Below are 25,337 nucleotides of genomic sequence, written 5' to 3' on the forward strand. Positions count from 1 at the left end.
GAAAATCAAGGAATGTTCTTCCGACTTCTTCAGTATCTTTGGATATTTCCAGTGTAACAATCTGCACTTTTAAAAAAATAATAATGAGTTATACGGATTTATAACAATACCAGCCTCTGTATTACAAAATAGATAGCATAACAAAAAGTTATCATCTCATAACCACGATAAAACTTTTTCCCTCACAGGTATCCCTCAACCTAAACAATACGATGTTCTGCCAATCTGGAAAAAAAAATTAAGGTCAGGACAGGGGTGCTTAAAAGAGGGTGTGGTCAACAAAGCCACGCCCACTAGCCAACCACTGCATCCTTATAAAAGAGAAGTTTAAGACAAGCACCTAATGTTCCTTATGGATGGGCCAACCATGAGCCCAACACTTACTGCATACAAACATCCAAAATTGCCTTTAGTTAATTAGAAAACAAACAATGCTAACATTCTATGGAAGAACAATTTGTAACATTCACAATCCTGAGAGATATGCAATGGCATGTGCGGGTTTCAGTAGATTAGTAGTAGCTGCCCAAATGCTTTCAGGGTGTGAAAAAAACTTACTTCCACCTATTACTAACAAAATCAAACATTGTTAAAGGTATTTCATGTTTTTTCATGCTGTGAGTGAAAAAACACTCTAGGATCTCCTCAGAAGGCTTTCAGGGGATTCTAGACGCAGGTGATGGTTCCATGGTAAAAAAAAAAAAAAAGTAATGACGTTGTGTTAATTGGAGAAATGGAACCTGCTAGGGAAGACACTATTGTGTATTGGTTACTTGTTTAATTGTGAATGTGACATTGCTCTCCAAAAAGCCAACTTTAACATAAGGCAATAACTGGCATATATTGAATCCCATTGAAACAGAGTGTTAAGATTAAATGACATCACATAAACAGTATTTAAAAGAAACCAAAGGTTTGCTCCCCTTGATGTGATGTTACAATTTGACCTTAGAAATGCACGATTACTATACTGAAGATTAGGCCACAAAATGATGCCAATGGGGGCACTGCCAACAAGCATGAACTTGTTTCCCCCTTTGATCTATACTTGCCTGTTAAAACAATATATCGATCATTGTCATGATCAAATACCCTGTTCTAAATTGTTTATATGACACATTCCCTTTAGGTAGAGCAAAACCTAGAATGAGCAATAGCACCTCTCTTGTCTTACATGGTGGCTTGCATTACTCTTGACCCAGGTTTGCAAGGTCAAATATTGCCACTTACTCTTTGACATAAGCCCTTATCATCATTTGGGGCACATTGGGATCCAGAGTATGCGCACACACATTTTATCAAGTAACAGTTACCAAGAGTACCAGTGTGTTCATTCACCGAGTAGTATCAAAACAGTACACTTTCAGAATGGTTGTACCTCAACAATGTACAATGGGACTAACTCAATGAAAGTAAAAAGCACTGGGCTGCAGCAAAAACGTAAGGTAGGTACATGGTACCATTTTCAAATAAAAGGACACCTTCTCCGACCAGTACACCAAATGGCATTACTGTATCCCTGTATTCGGAGCCAGCATGATACAAGACATGCTAGCCATTAGGAGTGTTAAGCTGCTTTGCTTGGTACATTCAAGAAGGCTGGAGGGGAAACTAGTTCTCAAATCAATGAGAAGTCCCCAGTATGCCGGATCACAAGTTCCACCTCCTGTTCCTCTTCCTCCGAGGCCAAAGGCACTGCGAGTGTGAGAATTTTTTTTAAAGAAAAACTAAAAAGAGTATTAAGATATAAAAAGTCCCCTGAAAAAAAGTAGGGCATGTGATGAAAACCTCAAGGCGCCCTTAATTGCCCAAGACTTGTATAAATGTCCTCAGAGTCACTGAGTTCCTCGAAGATAGGGATCAGGCTTAGAAGCTCGGTGTCTGCCATGTCATCAAACCACGACTGCACTGGTACCTAGGGAGCAGAAGAGGCAGTTTGGTTAATAATATGAACAAGAGGCAATTATATAATTTTATTGCTTGTTAATTCTCATCTTAAATTCTCAAGCTCCCAATGAGAGCCAAAATGCAACATCACAATTAATTTCCGCAGATGCAGGAAAAAAAGTGACTTTTTAATGATTCTCTAAACATTAAAATTAGCTCCATTTTGGATCTGATAAATAGAAATTTATTTAGACAATTATTTTGTCGATAATTAATGATCCCACGAATAACCCTTGGACCCCCAGTGGAATAGAGTATGTTAGTGATGATCCCAATATATATGTGATGGGCACATCATTATTCATTAAAACCTTCATATATTTTGGGTTTGATTATGTATATTTCTGCTAACTGCAAAGGGCGCAGACTGTCCTTTTGGTTGAGTGCTCTTCTAGACTGATCCACAGGCATGGAAAACCCGAGGAACATTGGGCTACATAATGTTCTGGAACTCAAAGGATTATATCTGTGTTTTCAGTCAGCTTCAGACATATGGCATTGTTAATGGTTTCCTAGCAACCTGATTTATTGCTTCACAATACAATCTGTCTGCAATATCACCGCGTAAGCCAAAAAACACAAGTAACAGATTATTTCCCTCGACGAGTTGTGCTTTCAGAAGTGCAGAACACCTACATTTGTACAAAAACAAGCAGGCAGTTATGTAATACACCCAGAGGTGGTCATGGTTCTTCTCGTGGGTGGGGGGATAATAAAAACAGGTACCAAAATGACTCAATCAATAGTCTGTAGTCTGTACACAATCTCAGTCTGCCAGATTATAATAGCAGCAATTTGGAGACAAACATAATGTACAGGCTTTTAGAGGAATGTTCTTCCAAGAACTAAAACTACACATCTCCGGAGACTGACTGGTAACAAATGTGCATAACCCCTTATGTGCTGGAAGTACACTGTACTGCATTGCAAGGACATTTACAATGGGAGGCTACCACAAGACTAAACTGGAAATTATCTTTTTTTATATAGCGCCAACAATTAAGGAGAATTACCTAGATCACGTTTAGGTAACATGTAACTATCCAGGTCTTTTTGGCCAATAACATCTCCCTTTGAGATACCTGGAGGCTCAAAAGTGAGGCGTTCAATTTGCTCACTCCATGTATGTTTCTGGCATATGATAATAGTTCCTCTTTAAATTAAAGATTATTAGATCATTGTCACCTACACATCTTCTAGCATTACTAATACACTGTCTTCACCTGTCTACACTCATAAGCCATCAGTACCAAGTGGCTTCCGCCAGATTGGAGAAATTATTTTTATAAATTTACAATAAAGATTAGTACGCCGCTGCCAATTTTTTTATTTTGATCACCGTAAGGTGCATGGATATCAGCTATTCAGGGCAGGCCCTGCCATGGAGCAGAGTGGGGCAATTGCCCCAGGCGCCACTTTGCTGCCACAAGTGCCTTTTTTTTTTTTTAAGCGGAGGAGAGAGAGGGTCGCCGAGTGGTTTGCGCTTATCAAGTTGTCAGCACCTGCTCGCGGCGCCCCCTCTCTCCTCTGCGAGCCCTCTAGCTCGGTCTTGGTGCCGGCTTGTAATGCTGAGCGCCAGAATATGACGTAATTTCCGGCGCTCAGCAGTAAAGCAGTGCGCACCGCGGCAGAGAAGGAAGACTCCCCGCAGGACTGTTGGAAGGTAAGTGAAGTACAAGGGGGGGAGGGTAGATAATGAGAAGGTAGGGAGAGGAAGGGTAGATAATGAGCAGTGGCGTCGGCAGGGGGGGGCATCATTTCAAACTTTGCCCCAGACGGCACTATGTCTTGGGCCCGCCCTGCAGCTATTGTACAAATTGGGTAATTACGGGTGGAGACAACATTTTTTTGCAGTATTCTGTGAATGTAAGCAGTTCTACAAATTTAGATTTTCATGTATAGGGCTATGTCTGACAGTATGTCACAAATATTAAACACATTATGTTTCAAACAAATGTGTTGTATTTTATATCATTTGATTTTCTTTCAAGCTAAAACGGAAATCAAAACAAAACCCGCTCTAATTGCGTCTTCTGCTCTACTGGAACAAAGCAAAATTGGCCAATTAAGTTCTGATGGAACTCACAATGTTGTGGGGCAAGAAAAAAAAATGTGAATTGAGCATTAATAAAATTGTGCTCAGACAACTTAAATGCTGGTATCAGTTTTAAGACAAGAAGACAAAGATTCTTTAACTGTTCTGTAAATTATTCTCTTCAATAACCCCCCCCCCTTTTAATCTCCTCCAAAGGCTGTGAAAAACTTACCGCATTTTCTGGATGGAAGATATAGGACGCTGGGGAGTTGTCTAAAATTATTGTTTTCTTTAGGTCCCTCCCCAAGCGGCTAAGATCCTTGACGTAGCAGCCTTGGTGGAACACGCAGGCTTCCCTGAACAGACGGGCGCGGAAGACTCCTCCCTTGTCTAAAAGGTCTGTGACTGGGTCAGCGTACTGGGAAAATATCATTAATTTTTTAATTACAAACCAAGACAAGCGATTCACTGTAAACAGATTCCTTCTACATCACTATTAATATGTTTCTTACGGCCTACCTGCCACCTAGCATTGTGGAAAATGTCATAGAATTTAGTAATTAAAACTACCTATAGCTTGTGACTTTTGTTTATGAATCTTTGTAATTGTTTAGTTTACAAAGCTAATTTCATGGAAGCTGAGACTGGTGGCAGTCTGTGGCAACCATCAAGTGTGTCCTGAGGCTTTCACCCTTCTCTTCACCCGCTCTACTTTATCCTTAATAGCCTATAACACAACAGAAGACTTCATATTGCAGGGGTTCAAGGTCCACTACGTTATTTTATGGTAGTTTCATACATACTTTGTCCTACTGTTTAACAAAACATTGAAAATCCATGTCTGAATAAGGACACTTTTTTATCTTTAATTATCCAAAAGATTCTAGCAGTACAGTCACAAGACAAATAGGGTACAGCAAAACTAAGCCCTAGTCACGGAATCCTTGTTTCTACAGATCATTCTGTAAAGGGAGTTTGGAAATGTTACTAACATAAGTTACGGAGGCTTGTTTCTTACAAAAAGTTGGGTTATTACTATATAACGCAAAACTTATCTTGTGATTTCACTAACAGGGATAAAAATGAAATTGCACACTAAAAAGTTTCCTAAATTAGGAGCACAAAAAAACTTCACAATTTGTTAATTTTTAATGTATTTTAACAAACATGCATCTTGTTTTACATCAGCGTAGGCTGGGTACGAGAGACCACATACCTTGGCAAGGCTAGCTGTGAACAATACACATTCATATAACTCTCCCATTCTTTCCAGAAACTCATCCACATAAGGCCTCTTTAGAACATACACCTGAAGAACAAACAAACAAAAAAGCAAACAGTACTTTATTAGAGGCAAGCAAACGCTGGTTATTTGTACTGAAACCATGCTAGTGCCATTCTCTCTCTAAAGATATAATCGTTAAAGGGATGGAGCGGATGTGTGGAGTATGTAATTGCACGTCAGGAGAACATATCTCAGTAAGGTAGGATCTCAGAATAGAAGGAAAAAAAATGTACAATTTAACTGAACCAACACGACTTGGATGCAATATTAGCTCCCTCCTGAAACAAGTAATCAAGAGTAGGCCGTACTGCGAGGAAACAGCCTATCCTGGATTACTTGAACCAGGCTGAAGCCACTTCAGTTCCTGATGACCCAGCGCTAGAAAGAAACACTTAAATCAACACAATGTTTTACATCTTTTATTGTTAAGTTTCACTATAAGCACACAGTAAAGAATGCTAAAACATTGCAGACAATGGATTTCTATAGAAATCCAATATAGCAAAATACATGGAAAATAAAACAAAAACAGTGGCTCTGATAACAACTGGATTATAGCTTCACATAAGTATATGTATACGTTTCAACCAGGTATCATTAAGGAGGGTCAACATTAGCGATGTTCTCCTCCAAGAGATCTTCACACATGGTTCAAAGCTCAATCAGTGATATGAAGGAAACCTTCCTTATCTACACATTATGCAGGGCCAGCTCAGCCCTTCTTACGAGAGTTCTCCTGGGTCAGCCCTTCATGGTGAGAGGACGTGAGGAAGGTAAAAAAAAAAAAAAATAATATGCAAATCTTCTTACCTGATGTGTGGTTCCCTCAATTTCCACCGGTACGATAAAATCTGCATTACTGATTGGCTAAATAAAAAAGGTAAGGGTCACTATATACATTACAGCCATTTACAAGCATGGTAACATTCTTAATAAGGCATTTTGTATACAACACTTCTAAATGTGGAATCTTCCTACCACAAATCTCCACGAATGACCTTGAACATGCAAAGTTTTACATACTGACCAAGAGGTAAGCTTTAACTAAAATCTTCCATTCTTCTGGCTTAATTATTTTGTCGATCACTTAATACAGTCTTCTTACCTTGAAAGAACTATGAACCAGTGTTTCGTCCAGGTCAATCACCATGCATATTTTCTCTTTGTCTTTCGGTGCTACCTCTGGTAGTAAAGAGGTACCTGGGATCTACAACAAAAGGAAATAAACACCGTTACCTATTTGAGTAGTTTAAGACAACATTATGGGGTAATGTCCATTACACAAACAACGTGAGGAAAAGTTATTTTACACACAACTTAGCTTTACAATAAACACATAAAAAAGGTTAAAAAAAATTTTGCAATTAAAACACACATTTTAGCGGAAGTCTATTACAAGCATGTTTTTGAAAAATAAAGCAGCAAAAAAAAAAACAAAACAAAAAAAATATAAAAACACACTTTACAACATGTGAAACATGCACCAAAATCTGGCTATGTGGGGCCAAATTACCTAGAAACTGGTTTTTTTTTTTGTTTTTTTTTTAGATTATATTGAATGCAAATAGGCCTTTTATTTTAAACTTTACGATTTATTTTTTTTTTAGCTGTTTTAATCCTCTCACAGAAACCTATAATATAAAATCTAACAAACACTAAAATTATTTCTGGGAAGGGTCTGGCCTAATGTTGTATTCAGTAAAAAGGTTCATTTCAACAGAGCAGGTACAACAGCAGCTTCAATATACAAAAGCGGCTATGGGTGACAGGTCCTCTTTAATAAGTTAAGCAATAAAAAGACAAATGCTCACACCAACACCCTCAGTTACCAATATAATTTACGCTAATGCCAACTGGTACGTTTTTAACTGTAAACAGATGCAAGTGGAAAAGGATTTATTTTGCAAGTTTGCCCGGTTGTGTTAAAGCCACTCAACAGGTCTACATCACACCTGGATGTAATACTCAGCGGGGGGAGGAAGATTTACATTTTTGTAACAAAAATAAATAAAATAAAAAAATAATGAAGACATACTTAGATCAGCAATGTAGATCAGCTCATCTTCTAGAACCCAGCTGTAAAAAAATGGGTTCTGTGAACCTTTGGAACAAGCTATCTACCATATCTTGTTCCAGAGGTTCACAGAACCCATTTTTTCACAGATCAGTTCTAGAAGATGAGCTGATGTATATTGTTTTACCTTTCCTCACTATAAAATTACATTTCTGCTTTTGTAAAATGTTTGAATCACAGAATATACGCTAGATTAACGGAAGCGAGACGTGCACCACCATGCTGGGAGATGAACCAAGCGGGCGGAAGTCCGCATTACCAATTGTGCAAAATGCAGGTATGTAAAAAAGTCTTTAATAACAGTTTGCCCATTTTTGTGCATGTTTCATATACACATTTCTACAAAAAGTAGCATATCTTAAAAAATATAAACAAATAAAAAAACAACAATTAAAACACTAGGGACAGTTTTATGGGAGTAGTAGCCTTGAACTCTAGCTATATTATGTACGGAAAGGAGAAAAAAAAATGCTATTTTGACTTCTATTTCATCTTGAAGATATTTTATGAATAAAGTGAGATATCACCGAAAATGATCATCAGTCCTCATTTTATCTACCTTGAAAAGATGAAGATAAAGTGAGCAGAGCTAGCCGGGGTTAGACCCATGCAGATGCTTCCAGGCAGGAGTCTCAGCGGGCTGAGCCACCTCTTCGGTCCCACTGGCTGAAGCATTAAAAGTGCAAGTGGAAGAAGCTTATTGAAGAAGGTGCATTTCATATACCGGTTTCTTGATTTTTATGAATTATGCACAAAACAAATGAGAATGAGAAAAAAAAATGGGGATGGGATTTGGGAATAAAAACACAAAAAAATACTTCTTTGAAGACAAGTAATGCCTTGGTTCTAATATGGTTTCTTTGAGGTGAAATATTTAAATATATAAATATATATATATATATATATATATATATATATATATATATATAAGGAAATATTTGCAAATTAGAAAATGTAATATATTTTTTTTTTATTGCTGTACACATAAAAAATAAAAGAAAGGGCCGGTAAACTCACAATCTTTAGAAAACAATATCCAACGTCAATATATTTAATCCTGGGCTTAGTAGCTAAACTACTAAGTAATCTAGAAACCCAAGTGGTCCGACTCAAAATAAAAACATTAAATACAGGCACAATATTTGGTTTCCTTTATGTATGGGCGGCCCATCCTATATCATTTTGCATGAAAAGACTTTATTGTGAATGCTCCTACCCAGTAAGATAATCAGATGCAGAGATGGTTCAGGTAGAACATTAAATGTTACAAGAAAAAAACCTCACAACCATCGCCATCATCAGGAATGAGGCTACAGTGTCATTTGGAGAGGGCTATATATTCTATATCATAAATTAGCCCTCCTGAAGAACGTGGAGAATAATCAGTATTATGAATTAACCCAACAGTGAACATTCAATGTTAGTCTTCCCTATTAAAAGAAATACACACACATATATACAAAACACACACACATACATACAAAACACACACACACACACACTGTGCTAGCCAGGCTTTTAGCAAATTAATAGAAATAATAGAAATACGGCTGCCTGGTAGGCTTCTTATCTTCCCGTATACAGAATTTAACACATGAATTCTATGACAGAACTTGAAGGACAATGTAATTTCAGATACGCAACTATGTGTATATACATAAAATTACCGGATATTTCACTAGCACAATGTTTATAGATTGTAAACGTGCATGTAGGTCCCTCTAAGTAACTTATCGCTTTGCCGTGATCTTTCAGTTTCAGTTTTGTCATGCCCCGATGTATGTGATGTGTGGACTATAGGAAACGCTGTGAAAATTGTTGGCGCTACATAAATAAAAATAAAATGTTATAAGGTACTCAATGCAAACCCCCGACACCAGATGTATAGGAGACCACTTCACTTTAGTCAGTATTCTGTATACCCTTACCTAAAACAAGCCAGTTTGTGGATTTTTAAATTGAGATGCCTTTGCTTGAGCGGGGATATTCAAAAAAATGTTTCCTGTTTGTTACTCTCAGGGCGTGAAGTTGAAAACCATTACTTTAAGAGGTAGTCCTTCCATACAAAACCTTTGTATTTGTCAGGTCTACTATACCATGGATTAAAAAGCAAAATGATAATGCCGATTGTTAATTATATAAAGCTTGCATGGTGTTCATGGTCAACCAGTATTCAATGGCTTTCCTAACTGTGCATAATTTAAAAAAAAAATGAAAATTAAAAAGGATTGGGGGTTTTGGTAGTGAAATAAGGATAAACAAGGATTAAAGAGAGCATACAGGATGTTCTATATGCATTGTGGTAATGTATATGGCTACAAAGTAATTACTGCTGCCATGTGATCAAGTTCTGTATAAGGACTACTCTGGGCAGAATACTTTTCATGTATACAAGTATATTTGGCTATTTAAACTATATATTGAATTGGCTGTGTTGTTTGGCACTATTACTTATTCTTTATAGTTTAGTTTAAAAAAAAAGTCAATTTAACTTCAATAGGGAGGGAGATTACCAGCAAATTGTTACAAGAGATGTTCAATTTAGCCCTAACAGAGATTGGCTCGTTCAAATTTGCAGATAATGGAGTTTGCTGGGTGTTAATTAGTTAACATGATGCCAAGTATGCAGGCGGGCACAGAGAAGATACATACCTGATAGAACTGATACTGAAGGCACTGGAGTAAATCCGACTGAAAACAGAGACAAGATGGTATTTCAGAAATGAGATCTGCTGAGCTGCAGAGAGCCAGGCTACACAGTAAGACAGTCGGGTACTGAAAGGGTTAAAAGTAGCACAAACAGCAGGGATGGGGTGTAAAGAGATGCAATGGCCTATGAACTGGGTTGGTTCAGCTTCACTTAACAATTCCAGCGCCAAAAGACAGTGCAACATATTGAAGAAGCATTTTGTAGCACAAAGGGTTAATGTAAATCATCGGTGAATAGGAGTGGAAGAATAGGACTAGGTCATGCTTTATGGACTAGAGGACTAAAGTAACAAAAAAAAATGAGGATCTAAAAATCCAGGCTTTGCAAGATACACTAACTGAGCACCACATTTACAAAGAAAGACAAGGACACGGGGCAAAAAACGACTTTTTACAACCCAAGATGTATGAAGACTGCACTTCCACAAAAATCCATTTCACACCCTGCCCTCTTCTTTTTTATTATAAACATTTATTTGGGCTGGATATCCAGCCATTTTACCCACGCTTATGCGGGGGGTGTTTTGGCCACCACTTAATCTATCCGATTATAGAGTTGGGGTTTTGTGTTTGTATTCTCACTCTTTTGTTTGGTAAATATGGCAGAATGTTGGACTCTGAAGCTGACCATTTTCAACAAGAAAGAAAAACAGCCATAATCTCCTTTTTTGCAACAAATTGTCGATTAAACTGTAGTGCGCCATGTGTGTGCAGGAAACACGTTTGCGGTGGGATCACCCTGTTATTGGTCACCCCTTATTATTTGCAACCAAGGAAAACAGTGATTTGCAAAATAGATCCTTCTCCATAACACGTATTCACATATCCTGCATGTTACATGTGCTGTGGATTCGGTGATGATATGTAGGGGTGCTTCTTGATCTACCTTTGGTGTAGGATGCGCATCCTCCTTCTGAGCAGGAGGCTCGCTTGAGCCCCCAGGCCGGTTGACATTCTGTGCGCTAAGGCAACAGAAGAGAGCCTTGAAGATGCTCCGATTCCGAGGTTTCTTTGGTGAGGACTTGGACACCAGTCCTGAAAGAGAAAACAAAATGCATCACGTGAATACGCAGGATCAACAGAAAGCCAGTGTGTGAACATTATGTGATCATCAGACAGCAATAACATTAAATGTGTGAGATCCGTGACGCTCTTCCGCAGGCATATTTCATTCGCAACATGTTTTAGTCAAGTACGGTATTTATAGAGGGGAAAAAAAACATACAAACATAAACACCACCACTAGGGGGCAATCTGGGCTGCGGTCCTGTATTGCGTCTATGAATATGTGAAGGGGCGGGGAGGGACCCGCACGTAACTTTACTGGCGGAGTGAAAGTTTGACATACAATGGGCCAAAAACAGACAGATCCGTGATTTGTTCTCCCCATCATGCTTAACCAGCTTCTTAGCAGGATGGAATCATAGAAGCACCGGCTTCCCAACGCAGCTGGATGAAATGTCCGATTGCCCGTTAAGCCCCTGTTATCACTGGTTCTACCTCCATGACAGCCCCCTTCCTCTCCCACCTCTAAAGAAAGAAATCCTTTTTTGCTGCACATTTGAAGGATATCATTTAAAATATGGTGTGTGTCGCATATGATTTCAGTGACGCTGTGAAATGTTGGACGGCAGAAACGCCTGTGCCGATTTATAAAGATCACAAACATGAACACAAATGAAACAGATTGTCATCTATTAGTAAATCCGCCATGTTTGTGACTTCTTTACAATAATCTCTTACTTCCGATTGTAAAATCCCCATAAGCAGCTTTTCCCACCAACACCTCCGAGCCATGAACTCTACAGCGTCATGGAATATGTTGCTATCTAACACATGAACGTATAGACCAGAACCCTCTTATTATCATTGATTTTAACTTTCCTCTATTATAATAGTGCTATGGAATCTGTTAAATTAAAATGTAATAACCAGAATTTAGTATTGTTTGTGCCACAATGAACCACAGGGCTTCCCAGTGCATGTGCCCCAGGAGCTTGCAATCAAGGTTACACCATTTATATAAACAACATTTATTGATATGGTAGAAGGCAAAAAGAGATTAAACGCTTAAAATCATCACGTCAGCTGGTGAGATTTCAATATTCATACATTTCCCCTTCACGAGCCTGGGTAAGGATGCAGATTTTACTTCTCCTTAATAATAGGGGAACAATCATAGAGGTATTATTAACCCATTTAATAATACGATGTATTCCGCAACTAGTACCCATTGCTACCGCATTGTGCTTATTGCCTCACCCATCTGTATCTTTTATATGGACTGGTGGATGAATGTTTTTAAAGTCAAGCATAGACATAGAACCTGTGTAGTTTGGACAGGAGCCTATGGGAGCATTACAACCGGTTATGTTATGCGCTACTAGCCATGCTTTGTTTACCCATTGTACAGCACTACAGTGTATGGTGGTGCTATACGTCAGTAAATAATAATACCGGATGAGGCTGATTGCCTGCTGCAAAGGCAATCGGCAGGAAAGTTTCACAAGTTCCCATGGTTATTGTTTCACATGTAGTCGTCTTATTTACATGCTTTACCATGTCAGACAAGCCATCGGCATCTATGTTGTCCGTTCTGCCGTCGTCAGTGTGTGGAAACAGCACCCAGTTCTGCCATGCAACGCTTCCACCAGTCATTTTACAACTTAACAGAAACCACAGCCTGTACCGCCAGAAGTATACATTTCAAGATGCGGTTCAAGGATGAAAAGCAAGCAGCTATTAATTGTATTTAATTTGAAAAGCATGTGGATTAGACACATCCGGCAATCGTAAGCCAAGGCTGTGAAGACCTTGATATATGTTCCCTAAGCAGAGAAAGCAAAATATAATTAGGAATGCGTTTCCAAATCCGTACAGGTCGAATACTGTCAAATAATGAGGGTCCTTTTCTAATTGATAAGAGGAAGGAGAAAATTATTATTTGTTTTATATAGCACCATCATATTCCATAGCGCTGTACAATGGGTAGACAGGACGTAACAAGTAGTACGTAAAATAATTGGACTTAAAGAAACAACGGGTGAGGAGGGCCCTGCTCAAAGAGCTTACAATCTATCTTGGTTGTTCATTTTATGGCTAAGAGAGGGGTTAAAATGCTTTTGCGCGTCGCATTGCTTTTTCTCCCTGAAGGAAGACAAGACTCTTCAGGTAGAGAAGGAATTTCCACTTTGTGTTGAGCTACGAAAATAGATTCAACGCTGAACAGCTGGGAGACAGAGAGGAACAACATGTCTATTACAATCTCAATTACTGAACTCCGACGCTCAGCGACAGCGGTTAATTCGACCCCAGCATGCCGGTCTGTTTTACAGCTCCTCGCAAAACCAGCAAGGGGGTTCACCGTGTGCATGTAAACACGCCATGCCATCTGCGGGGCAAAAACGTACACCCCCGCTCAGATTCTCATTCTCATTAGTAAATGACGCTGGTTGATGGCTGCTCTTGCTGGCACGGTCAAGGAGTTCAATACGCGGGACACCGAAGGAATCCATCTCACTGCGGCTTTTAATTGATGAGAGTTTACCCCAGAACGGTCTCGTTCCCATCATGTTATCCATGAATTCATGTAGCACTGTTACATTAGGCAGTGCTGAACAACACAAAAAGAGGACACAACAGGTAGCGCACAACTTAATTTGTCCAATGCAAGTGTGTTTAGGATTCTGGACACCTAGAACCCGTGACTCTTTAGCGTTCTAGGTGCCATGATTGTTTGTTTTGTTTTTGACGTTCTTGAACAACTTGAACATCCAGTACAAACTAATTTGACCTTTATCTCGGTACGTGGTGTCCACTTGTTTAAGTCACTCTTTTGGTTAGCAAGAAACCAGTTGCCATCCAGTTCATGAACTGGTGATCACTAGTTTCCAGCTGGAACTATAATGACCAAGTCCAAGAAATGCTGCACATGAGCAGTGGGACTGAAGCATAACAAGCCTCTCTCGTTCATGTGCTGGGGTAGGGGCCAAGTACAGCTCTTTGCCCAGATGAAAAAGAGAAAGCTACAATTTCTATACGATTGTCTTATATTATGGGATCCACCTGAGCTGCCCATGCTTGTTAATGATACATGCTTACAGCAAAAAGTTACGCAATATTTCTCTAGACTGGAAGCGCTTTTGTTCTGGAACCCTTCTTCTCTTGTAACAAGCGTTTAAGAAGTTTATTTTAAAATAAACTATTAAGAAGATCAACAATGACTTGTATGGTTAACCCCCTAGCCTTCTAAAGAAACACTAACCAATCCTGCTAAAAAATAAGGTGACCAAAGGGCTCCAACTGGTTGGTTTTCTCGGAAACGCCGATTACTTTAGATGCTTCCTTGGGCAATTTACAGGGTTTTTTTTATATTTTCATAAACTATTTATGCAGCTTTGTTGGGTTTATGCTAAGAGCAAAACTAACCCTCCTACGCAAAGTCTATTAAGATGCAGGCCTGAGCGAATTTGCTGAAATCTGGAAAATAAACAGACTTCAATGTTTTCTATTGCAGAAGATACAAAAAGAAGATTGTGTCAGCATTAATGTATATTCAGACATACAAACATGAAAATAGAGCTAATTAATTCTCCAAAGAACTAAAAACACACTGTCAGAGAAGACTGCCACTAACTGCCCTATGACCACTTTGTTGCAAATTACCAGCCAATTACATTGAAAGCATACCATTAAAAATGGAATATATAACGGTAATAAATTCAAAGTCAAAATATATTAATTATCCTCATCTCCTAAAAATTGTGTTCTTATTGTATCCTTTTTGCACTGTATTAATACTGTGATCTCCGCAATTAAGCACGACTCTACACTGATTATTAAAAGGTAAATGTGGCTATTTTTATTTAACCTAAAAAAATTAAATAATTAAAAAAATTATATATAAAAACAACCCACCCTTTTCATAAGTTTTCACAATAAAGGGGTTGTCTTTTTTAACTATACTGCAAAATAAGGTAAAAAAATATTTTTTTTCATAACCATGTATCGAAACGGGACTGTTCAGATTACCAGTACTGCTCCTGATTATATTAATTCAGTTTATCTCTTATTTCTTAGGGAGAAAAAAAAATGTTTTAAAAACTGTACAAATAAAATAAGCTTAACAATCCAGTTTTAGGGATGACATCTAGCAACCTAACGAACAGCAGCTGCAGTAATTGGAAAACGGATATAAAATGTTAAAAATAAAATTTGACCTTTTTTTAGTAAAAAGATGTATTGATAATGTTTACATGCTATTTTCACACGTGGGTCCGGCTTAAGCGAGATAAGGCAAATACTAGATATCTTAATTTCCCAAGGCTTTGCAGAAAATAAGGCGAAAAAAGTCCTCTTGTCACCACTTACACTAAGTATACATAATTTATCGGAAGAGAAGAAAGGGGAGCTGGCTGTGTTCTCTATAGCATTTAGGAGACAGATGGTTAGTCAATCTGTCTTTCAGATACAATATCAGAGAGCGCCGAGGCAGGTGGCTGCTACGCTCCATTACTACGCTGAAAACGCAAGGTGGGACACAAGAAAGCCTGAACCATAAAGTAGAATCCGTCACCTTTACAGCTTTTAGCATTAAGCTAAATGAGTTGAAATGGCAGGTAACAGAAGCTGGAGGTACTTTTAATTAGTATTACGGAGTTGTCTGGTTTAAATTAGGACGCACAGTGCTCAGGAAAACAGGGATCCGGCACAAGTCCCGTCCTCCTCCTACCTAACTCGGCGTCCGCCACTAAGTTAACTTAAGAGGGGTATATACACGTTAATGGGGGGAATAATCATACAAATAGGATGTTAATTTGGCTGCTCCCACAGAATATCCATCCCATGTAGGACACATGTACGTTGTTTGATAATAAAAGGAAACTCTGTAGATATCATTACATTGGTTTATTTGGTGTACCAGAATATAGACAATTCTTGAGAAAATGAGATTTGCATCAACACACTGACGCCCCAGTCGTACTACCAAGCGTCACGTTGGTGCGGGAAACATTAGGTGTTATGAATACTGAGCAAGTTTGCAGTAACCATGGAAACCAATGACTGCGCCACTTTGCACCAGAGTTGTTCTTTAATCCCCATCATCCTGCCGAACGTGCCGTTTAGTGTCAGGTAGCAAGGAAATAAAGACTAGAGAAATAAGAAATGCACCATTCTGGATGCCAGGAGACGACACGGCCCGAAACAGGCAAATCCATGACATGCCTTTGTGTTCCTTCGGTCTGAACAGGAAGCATTATGATTATTTTTTATTTATAGACTAAGCGACTCCATGAAAAGAGCACAGGAAGGAAGAGCACAACAGTACAAGTAGATCTGGACAAAGAACTCAACATCAATACAAGCCAAGATACAATGAAAACACGGCCCACGGGCCTCAGGCCAGTGCCTTTCATTAAACCTAGATTTCTGGGGATGTCTGCACGCTGGCAAACGGTCGAGAAGGAGCGAGCGGTGCGTACGTTCTAAACCAAGTGAAATTTAAGGGAACATTTAATGTTTTAAAGTCCCTAATATGATTAACATCGGATTATGGCTTTTCTAGCGGCCTAGTGTGCCAAGAGCACAGATGGCCGAGGGTTCCAATGTGTTATTTACACACCTATGTGCAAATCCAGCACAACGCTGCCAGACTAACAGGACAGCTGCCGGAAAAAGCGAAAGAGCGGCATTTCTAAAGGAAACCCTGATAGTTTAGCTGACTGTAAGGTATCGGCGAGCTTCACTGAAACATAATATGGCTGCCGGTTTAAGGACCGAGCAGAACACCTCTGTGCAAGTTACTCAACTATCCCACAGATCCTTAGGCTCCCGTGTCAGGATTAAGGATAGGCAATGTTAGCTAGGTTTACCGGCAGACGTTTTACCGAAGCTACCATACTTTGTGAGTCAGGGAGTAGCCCAGGCTTTCTGCAATTCAGACGGTAACGAGGAAGAAAAGGAGCATTCATTAAACCACGCAGAAAGTGCCTGTGACTGAACAGAGCTGCCCTGCATCCAACGGCTTGTAGTGTAACAGATAGCCAACTCATTGCTACAGTCCCTCAAACCATCCACCCAAATGAGACAATGACAGAATTGTGGCCACACAGATGGCAAAAAAGCCCCCTTGTATAAAGACACCAAGATAGCACAGCACCAGGACCATTAGGGGTCTATTCGCTAAAGGGAGGGTTGCGTTCCTTGATTTCACTATTCAATATGAAGGTCCAAACCCCAGCAAGATTATGCTGCAGGAGAAGGTTGGCCGACCCTGTATAATGCATAGTCAACGTGTGAAGAAAGCTCAATAATTTGACTTACACATTAAGCAGGGCCAGCTCAGCCTTTTGCTGGAGAAACTTGCCCTTTATAATGAATAATGTGAGTAAAACCACAACTCTCCCTTTAGTCAATAAACCCTCTAGTGCATTATAGGGAGTCCAGGAAATCCCCTTTTACAGGCAAATTCATTGTGAATTAAATATTTTGCCATATATAATATATTCATTCACACACACGTACAGTTTTATATATAGTTATATTTTTTTATTGTATAATTTGTGTGATCTACAGACAACTGAAAGAGGGTGTTTTAAATAAAAAAAAATTACATAGTACTTCAAATGGTGTCTTCTAGGTGTATCTAGGACAGCCATTATGCTTTGGCACACTCCTGGGTTGAACCCCGTCACAAGGGATTAGAATAATATACAGAAAGAGCACTATGGGTAAACTCAAGCAGATGAGCCGCTAAAATACCACAAATTCCTATCAGCTCCGGCACATTCTTGCTCTGTACTCGCCTGATCCTTATCATTAACTTTTCTTCAAAGCCCTTCTAAGTTTCTCGTAATGGGTGGGGGTGAAAACAAAAAGTTGATGAAAAGTAGAAATTACAGAGGAACCTTTGGCCACAGATAGCTCTTAAGAAGCACCACATAAGGAACCTATTAGCTACAAATAATAGAGGAGGGGGTAAAAACAGGCCTCTGAATGATAACAGGAACCTAAGTAAATCCTAACACGCTTACAAGATTGCAAGCCGCTTGGAACGCACTTCAGCAATTTGAACTTTGTAAAGTTTTCAATCTACAGAGACGGTGCCCCCTTCAAAAATTATTGAACCACCGACCTGTAAAACAAAGCCTATGGGTGTTACTATAAACAGGTAGGAGCACGAGCACTTAATGCCTTCAGTATTAAACTCAGCTGCAATATGATGCTGTTAAGACAAACCAACTTGTTTGGCCATCTAATACAACATCAACGTCCACAGAGGAGAAGATGATCAAGGAGATCTTAACAGAGAGGACAGAAATATCATGGAGCCTATTCACCTACTTGGTGAAGGGACATCATAAACCAATAATGGCTTTTTGCCTCTTAGCTAGCTTGACCATTATTGTTGGTTTTCTCTCTTTTTTTTTATACCAACAATCTACCCTAATTAAACTGCAAGTCATATTCCATTCAAATTGTTAAAGGGATGATATTTCAAAGTTGTCTCTTAAAGACAGCCCCGATACTGGAAGCAAAGTGGGATTCTCCTAAACATCCAAATTGAGAAGGTCTGCCCTGATAATAACAAAATCCACAATGCAATGGGCAGCGGGTACTATTCCTTGTTATAGCAAGACTATAGGAAGTTATTTAGGACTCTATATGAAGTCACCTGCTGGGGACACATATATATTATATTATATATATATATATATATATATATACATAGAAACATAGAAAGTGACGGCAGATAAGAACCAGTAGGCCCATCCAGTCTGCCCAACCTCTGAGTACTTTCCTTTAGTACTTGCCCTTATCCTATATCTAGCTTGGCCTTATGCCTATCCCATGCTTGCTTAAATGACTTTACTGTATTTACATCTACCACTTCTGCTGGAAGGCTATTCCATGCGTCCACTACCCTTTCCGTAAAGTAATATTTTCTGATGTTACCATTAAATCTTTGCCCCTCTAGCTTATGACTGTGTCCTCTTGTTGTGGTAGTATTTCTCCTTTTAAATAAACTCTCTTCCTTTACCTTGTTGATTCCCTTTAAGTATTGAAATGTTTCTATCATATCCCCCCCTTCCTTATCATTCCTTATATTACATCTAAACCCCATACCGATACCTATATTTAGCACACAGGATATCAGTCTTGTACACAAATTAAGAACCAAAAAAAAGTGCAGAGCATTTTTAGAAGTATCTCTATTCAATGCTAGTTAATAGTATCTGCTTTTCAGGAGTTAAGATTTACCGCCGGTGCCTTAGCTAGTCCTTGGATGCATTCCTTTCTGGCTGCTAAACTCCCCATATACTTGTCCAGTCCTGATAAAATGTCTTTTTTTCTGCATGCGCTTATTTTTGGGAACGCAGCCAGAGGGCTAAAGTACAAGGTCGATCTTGGGGGTCTAAAATCTAATGAACTTTGTGTTTAAGACAGGTCATTTCCTCTTCGTTTAAAATAACAAATTGCATCATGGTAGGAATGGTCTTATTGAAAACCTTTTTAGATTAATTCCTTTGCCATTGAAATGTCAAAGGCTTAAGATGGAATACCCAAAAACGGTGACCTGTTAGCGGCCCTCATGGACTGGAGTTGTGTACGTAACATTTAATAACATACTTGTTGGAACTGGGCTGTATTGTATTTACTGGGTGTAACACCCATGATTAGAAGAATATCATGTTGTATTATTTTAGGATTGTTTTTTTTTTTCTCCATGATATCAGTAGGTTCCTGGTATTTGTTTGTTTTAAACAACATACAAGATTCTAAGATACAAATGTGTACCTTATCCATAAATAAAGCTCTACATCCAACATGGCCAATGACAGGGGAAGGGCTAGCAGGGAGCATCAGCTGTTTGAATAGCGTTTCATCTTTCAGCAAGATGGCGGGACGTGTATGCCCGTACTCCCTGTTTTGTTTTACTGCAAACAAAAGAAGTGATGAATAAATAACTTCTCCGACAAACTCAGAGATGATATAAACATCATGGGTTCCAAAAAAGATGCTGAGACTAACAGGAGCTCAGACGCCAATGTCAAAAGTCTCTTGCTGACATCATATCCGCAAAACTAACGCGAATGATGAAATCCTTAGCGGTCGGGTGAACACAGCCAGAAATGAACTATCACTATTGTGTGAAATGAAAGCATCCACAAGAACGTACAGGATTTGCCAAAGCGGAAGCTTTCAGTTAATGGCGTGCTAAAAACGTTTTTTCTTCCTTGGTGATGCAGTAACTATACAGAGTGCGCTCGCTATGTCCCCTGGTCAACCGGCTTTCACAAATGAGATTTTTGCTGAACAATTACATTTTGTATTAGAAATATGTTTATGGGAGTTTCCAATAAAACAGTCACAAACATACATACATTATATATACAATTGAAATACTCAACTGGAAACAGCAATGTTCTTCTGAAAGGGTGTATTAAGTTTTAGTCGACATTAGGTTGTTGTTCTTCTGTAGTGTCTATCTCAGTAGTGTCTATTGTGACTTTGTATTTAACGAAGTTCATCTCATCCGAGTCAACTACTTGGGGCGTTAGAAACGGCAAAGGGGTTGGGCTTCATCATAAAGCATGCATTCATATAAAAAGCGGTTCCGGTACCAAATCATCTACTTTAAGGGAAGACACGGTTCTTTAGCTATTGTGCAAATGTATCTCCCATAAACCCCAACAAGAGCAATGGGAGTGCTATGAATGTTTGAGAATCATGGCAGATATAGATCCACAACAGCTGGAGGGCTACCTGTGGACAACCATGATATACAGTTATTCACATTGTGTTGATGGTTGATTATAACTGGAGCCAAAGTCATCTTAGTGACCAGTTAAAAATACTCATTACTTTGTCCTTTTTTTTGCAGGAGTCAATTCAACTTATACAACTTCGCCCTGGTAGGTCTTGTGTCGTGAAATTACCACCATGTTCCCACATCTGGCGCAGGCAATAAAATGAACATTTTGTAATTTAATCCAAAGGGGAGTTATAATTAATAATACAGCTCCTGGTGTCTATTTCCTATAGATCTCTATGGATGTGCCCTTTACTCGGCTCTTAAACAAAATCATGCACCCAAATACGCCAGTCTCCTGAGCTCCAGAACGGTTTGCCAAGTCAGGGTGTAACAAGCTATCGGCTAAATTCACAGTATTGTACGATGACTGTCGTTACGGAAGTAACAAGCTATCCGATAGTCTTTATTTACTGTAAACTAAAAACTGGCATCGGGTGGCCCTGCTCAGATATATATATCAACTGTGCATCAGTCGTGTTTGGAGAAGTCATCTGGTAGAGAAGTGTCAACATTTTGGTTTATATAAATCGAGATTATTGTTATGTTACGCACTACATATGTCCTGTTTATACATGCAATATCATATAGTAGTATGGTGCTAAATAAATAAATAAGATATATCCTTTCCTGGCTTCTTCATTTTGTACACCCCCACGCAGCTCTGAAAAAAAAATTACTTTAAGTTAATGTGATTACAAATTATTTATAGAATCCCATCACTATGGCAAAGGAAAAATGCTGGCAGGCATTGGAATTACATCATATACATCTGTACCAAAACGGTACAGAAATCTGTTACTGCATTCATCTATTTAACCATTCCAGCACCAGGCCCGTCACAGTAAACAGCTCTCTTCAGACATGATCAGACAGGGATCATTTAAAACGTATTAACGACGGCCCATCAAATGTCACAACAGCTCAATAAAGGAGTAGTTGTTATGCAAATTAACACATTATTAGACCAAGACGACCCAAAACAAGAAGTGCTTAGGACCCTTTATCTATAATGATTATGGTAATAAAAGCCTGACGTGTGGTTTTTCCCATTTTGATCCATATTATTTAAATTATTTTTTTTTACACCTTTGTTCAAAATGTACCGATGATTTGATGGGCCATGCCAATCAACAAGTGTCAATAAAAAAGAGCAACACAATGAGGAGTGGGTTTGGGGCAGAAAATGACATTTATAGAATCCTCTAGATTCCTACCACAACTCCCTTGATCTGAATTGAAAAAACATCATTAGAAATCCTTATTATTTTCAGAATTATCGTCGAACACATGAAGCTTGTTAGCGGAATAGCTTCCTATCTGGGTGCAAACAACAAAAATGGAGAGGCGCGCTAAGATACTCGAGTAATGCCAGGAATCGAGTGTTTGTTTTGGTTAAACTGTAATGAAGGGCAAATACAAAACATCTTCCATGACAATTTTCTATACCTACCGCAGAAACCCAAACACCAGGCAGCAGATGGCACTGAGCACTTTGTGCGTATGGCACAGCACGATTTTAACACTTACAGCGCCAGGCTATGGTGCACCTCCAGTAAAAGGGCTCTACACCTTAAATTTAAAAAAGAACAAAAAAAACACCCTACAATTTCACAAAATTAGGTATACAGCTTTAGTTCAACAATGCCTTTGGCTGAGGAATATGTGAGTTGTAGCCCAATTTTAGATAAATATTTGGACCTCTGTAGACTGCATAAACTAACAAAGAAAACTATTGATCGCCTACATCCCAGATCCCCCCCCCATTTCAATGCTCATGGATCAGGAGCTTTGGAATAAATTAACCCTTTACCTACAGAACACACTGCAGGAGCTGTGGAATAAATTAACCCTCTGCTCATCGAAAGACGCCTAGATGATGTAAGAGGCAGCTGCACAAACCAGTGAATGTCTTCATACAAACTAAAAAAGGAGGTTAACCTTTAAACCGTGTATAAACAGAACAGCGCTTGGCATTTGACGGAGACTTGCAAGAAAGTAACAAAACGAAGCAAATAGTAACCATCTAAGGCTACAGGATTCTCAACACTTCAAATGGCTAGCTAGCTGATGGATGGTCACTGAACACAGGTCCTGGCATTGCAATAGTTAATCAACATTATGGATGGGCACAGCAGGAATTGTGTTAGGGGCCACATGAACCTTACCAGAGATCCATGGGTTAGTTGCAACACTTTAAATCGATATACTTACTGGACTCTAGTAAAACAAGAGAGTTCTATGGGAGATTATATATTTGTTTTTACTTATTTTTACAAATATACAATATATATATATATATATATATATATATATATATATATATATATATATATATATATGTATACACACATATATACATGATATAAAATCATATATACTGATATGAAATCAGTAACAGAGAAATGTGTGAGCATTTGCTTATTGAATAATCCCCAGGCTTGTTGTTCCCATAAAAGCAAGTCATTAAGAGGCAGCATTATTTAAAATGTGTACTAAGCACACCCCTAACATGATAGGGAGGGGGCAGGACTGAGATGTTTTTCCACTTCTCTCCAGACAGAACAGAAAATATGATTGCATAATTAAAATAATCAAATATTTATACATACAGACTGCATGTTTTTAAACACGCATGATTGTTTTGCTACAATCATACAAACAGTAGACTCTGGCTAATGTGTACAAACACACACATACACTCAAACACACTCATTCTGGATTCTGTTAATGTATATAATATAAAGTGCACAGTGACATCACTAGAGGCAAAAAGCAGAAAAAGGGAGATCTAGGAGCACAGTTTAGATGATCGCTCCCCATACTGAATGTAAAGATAATGTATACACGCCGGGGATGGGGGAACACAACAAGTGATGACGGGCTAGCGAAGAGCTGCAGTATTCTCTCCTTACCTTGCTTGGGGTGCACCAGTGCCTCTTCTCTCTGCACTTGAGTGATACAGCTGCTTTCCATCTAAGACTTGCACAGATCCAGTGCTGATCTCTTCTTCTTCCAGATCGGAATCCTGTAGCTCTCCGCTTCTTTACTCTAACTGGGTTGTTTGGTGTTTTTTTCTTTTAAATCCCTGATTCTGGTTCTATTACAATAAGATCTTTGGGATCTCTAAACATAAACGTTGCGATAAATAAATAAAAACCCCCTCCCCAGCCCGTACATACATACACAGGCAGGTCCCAACCCAAATCTCAGAATTGGTTCAACATGGAGAACGCTGTGCAAAAAGAAGCAAAACAACAGAGGAAATGGGACATCGGCCGTTTCAAGGTCCCCCCAATACTATAGATAAACAACCTCCCCGGATCGGCCTCTTGTACGCTCCGACCCTCGTTACAGCTGGACCCCGGGGCCCTTGCTTGGCTCGCAATTAAAAGCTATGATCTTCAGAGGCGGGAAAATAAAAGATTTCGTGGAAATTAAGCTTTGTTTTCCTAGTGCAGGGCAGAGTGATGGGGGAGCCTTGAAACCGCGCGAAGCTGTGATTGGCTGGCAGGGTTGTGGGCAGTATAAAAAGGGAGGTATTTTACTATGCAGTGTTTATCTAAGTACATTCCAGTGCATACGCTGCTGTGTGCATTTGGACTAATGCAGCGAGGGACGCTGCTTTTGGCACAAACACCATGACAGGGGCAAGATTAAGCTGAATTCCCCATGCCCGTTAACCTGTTCGCGCCCAGCAGAGGGACATTTAAATAAGAAGCAGCTCCCTCAGAGCAGGGTTCGCTGTTCTTTGCTGTAGCATTTACATGAACCCAGGGTGATAAATACATTTGACGTATTTAAGAATAAAAAAAGGAAAATAAAGAGGACTTGAAGCACTGTAAGAATAGCATTAATTTATATAGTACCAGCAGATACTGTAGCGCTGCAACAACGGGGCAGTGAAAACAATTAAGAGACCATTTAAAATGATAATAACATTAAAAAGAACACAAGGACGGTTTTTGAGGGGATTTCTAAAAAGTAACCAAAAACATATGGTAAAAACTGTCTCTGTTGTGTTTTTCTGGACGCTGCAGGTGACTTTTGGTCACGAGAAAATACGTATGAATTCCCCAAATTACATAACGTCTTTATAATATCTGCTATTAAGGGCCTTAAAACAGGAGTATCGCATGCGGGCTGGAAAAAAAGGCTTAGGATTTCTCCAAAAAATATGTAATTAGGCAAACTGTGTTACTGAGGATGTCGCCAAGTATTATTTGGTGAAAATGGCGGGTCACCGGACAGTCCTTATAGTCCAACCAACCGGCCTGGGAATTCCTGAGCTTCGTGTGAAGTCAATGACCGTAAGGTTGGGTTGGTGGAGACAGCAGGTCCCCTCACATCAGTATAGTCAGTATAGTCATGGACCTGGATACATGGAGCTGTAAAGTCAGCCCATAAACAGCTTTAGGGAATGTTTTCTGAAGCAGTAATGTGTCTGGGAGATAAGAATGTGTAAAACGCTACA

At 39.1% G+C, this 25,337-nt stretch overlaps 1 protein-coding gene across 2 annotated transcripts; it reads right to left on the reverse strand.

Annotated features, from left to right (window-relative positions):
• Positions 1-758: 758 nt before the first annotated feature.
• On the reverse strand, positions 759-24,304 carry CTDSP2 (CTD small phosphatase 2). 2 transcript variants are annotated; one of them, XM_053455788.1, is made up of 8 exons: positions 23,779-24,302; positions 10,937-11,085; positions 9,994-10,032; positions 6,373-6,474; positions 6,078-6,134; positions 5,199-5,291; positions 4,215-4,400; positions 759-1,915 (listed from the first exon to the last, which is right to left on the reverse strand). In XM_053455788.1, exons 1-8 carry the CDS (start codon positions 23,837-23,839, stop codon positions 1,790-1,792), a joined length of 813 nt encoding a protein of 270 aa, XP_053311763.1. In that variant the 5' UTR covers positions 23,840-24,302; the 3' UTR covers positions 759-1,789. The 2 variants fall into 2 exon arrangements, with proteins under 2 accessions (XP_053311763.1, XP_053311764.1); XM_053455789.1 differs by lacking the exon at positions 9,994-10,032 and having other exon boundaries at positions 23,779-24,304.
• Between the last annotated feature and the right edge of the window lie 1,033 nt (positions 24,305-25,337).

Source organism: Spea bombifrons, chromosome 2, assembly GCF_027358695.1.
Source record: "Spea bombifrons isolate aSpeBom1 chromosome 2, aSpeBom1.2.pri, whole genome shotgun sequence".
In the NCBI taxonomy this organism is placed as follows: Eukaryota; Metazoa; Chordata; class Amphibia; order Anura; family Pelobatidae; genus Spea; species Spea bombifrons.

What these genes read in the sequence shown, in the direction of transcription:
- CTDSP2 (XM_053455788.1), bottom strand. Translation starts at nt 23,839, where the DNA reads ATGGAAAGCAGCTGTATCACTCAAGTGCAGAGAGAAGAGGCACTGGTG. An exon ending in ACTGGTGCACCCCAAGCAAG is followed by an intron (nt 11,086 to 23,778) that starts GTAAGGAGAGAA and finishes TTTCTCTTTCAG; the next exon opens with GACTGGTGTCCAAGTCCTCA. An exon ending in TGGTTCATAGTTCTTTCAAG is followed by an intron (nt 6,135 to 6,372) that starts GTAAGAAGACTG and finishes TTTTTTATTTAG; the next exon opens with CCAATCAGTAATGCAGATTT.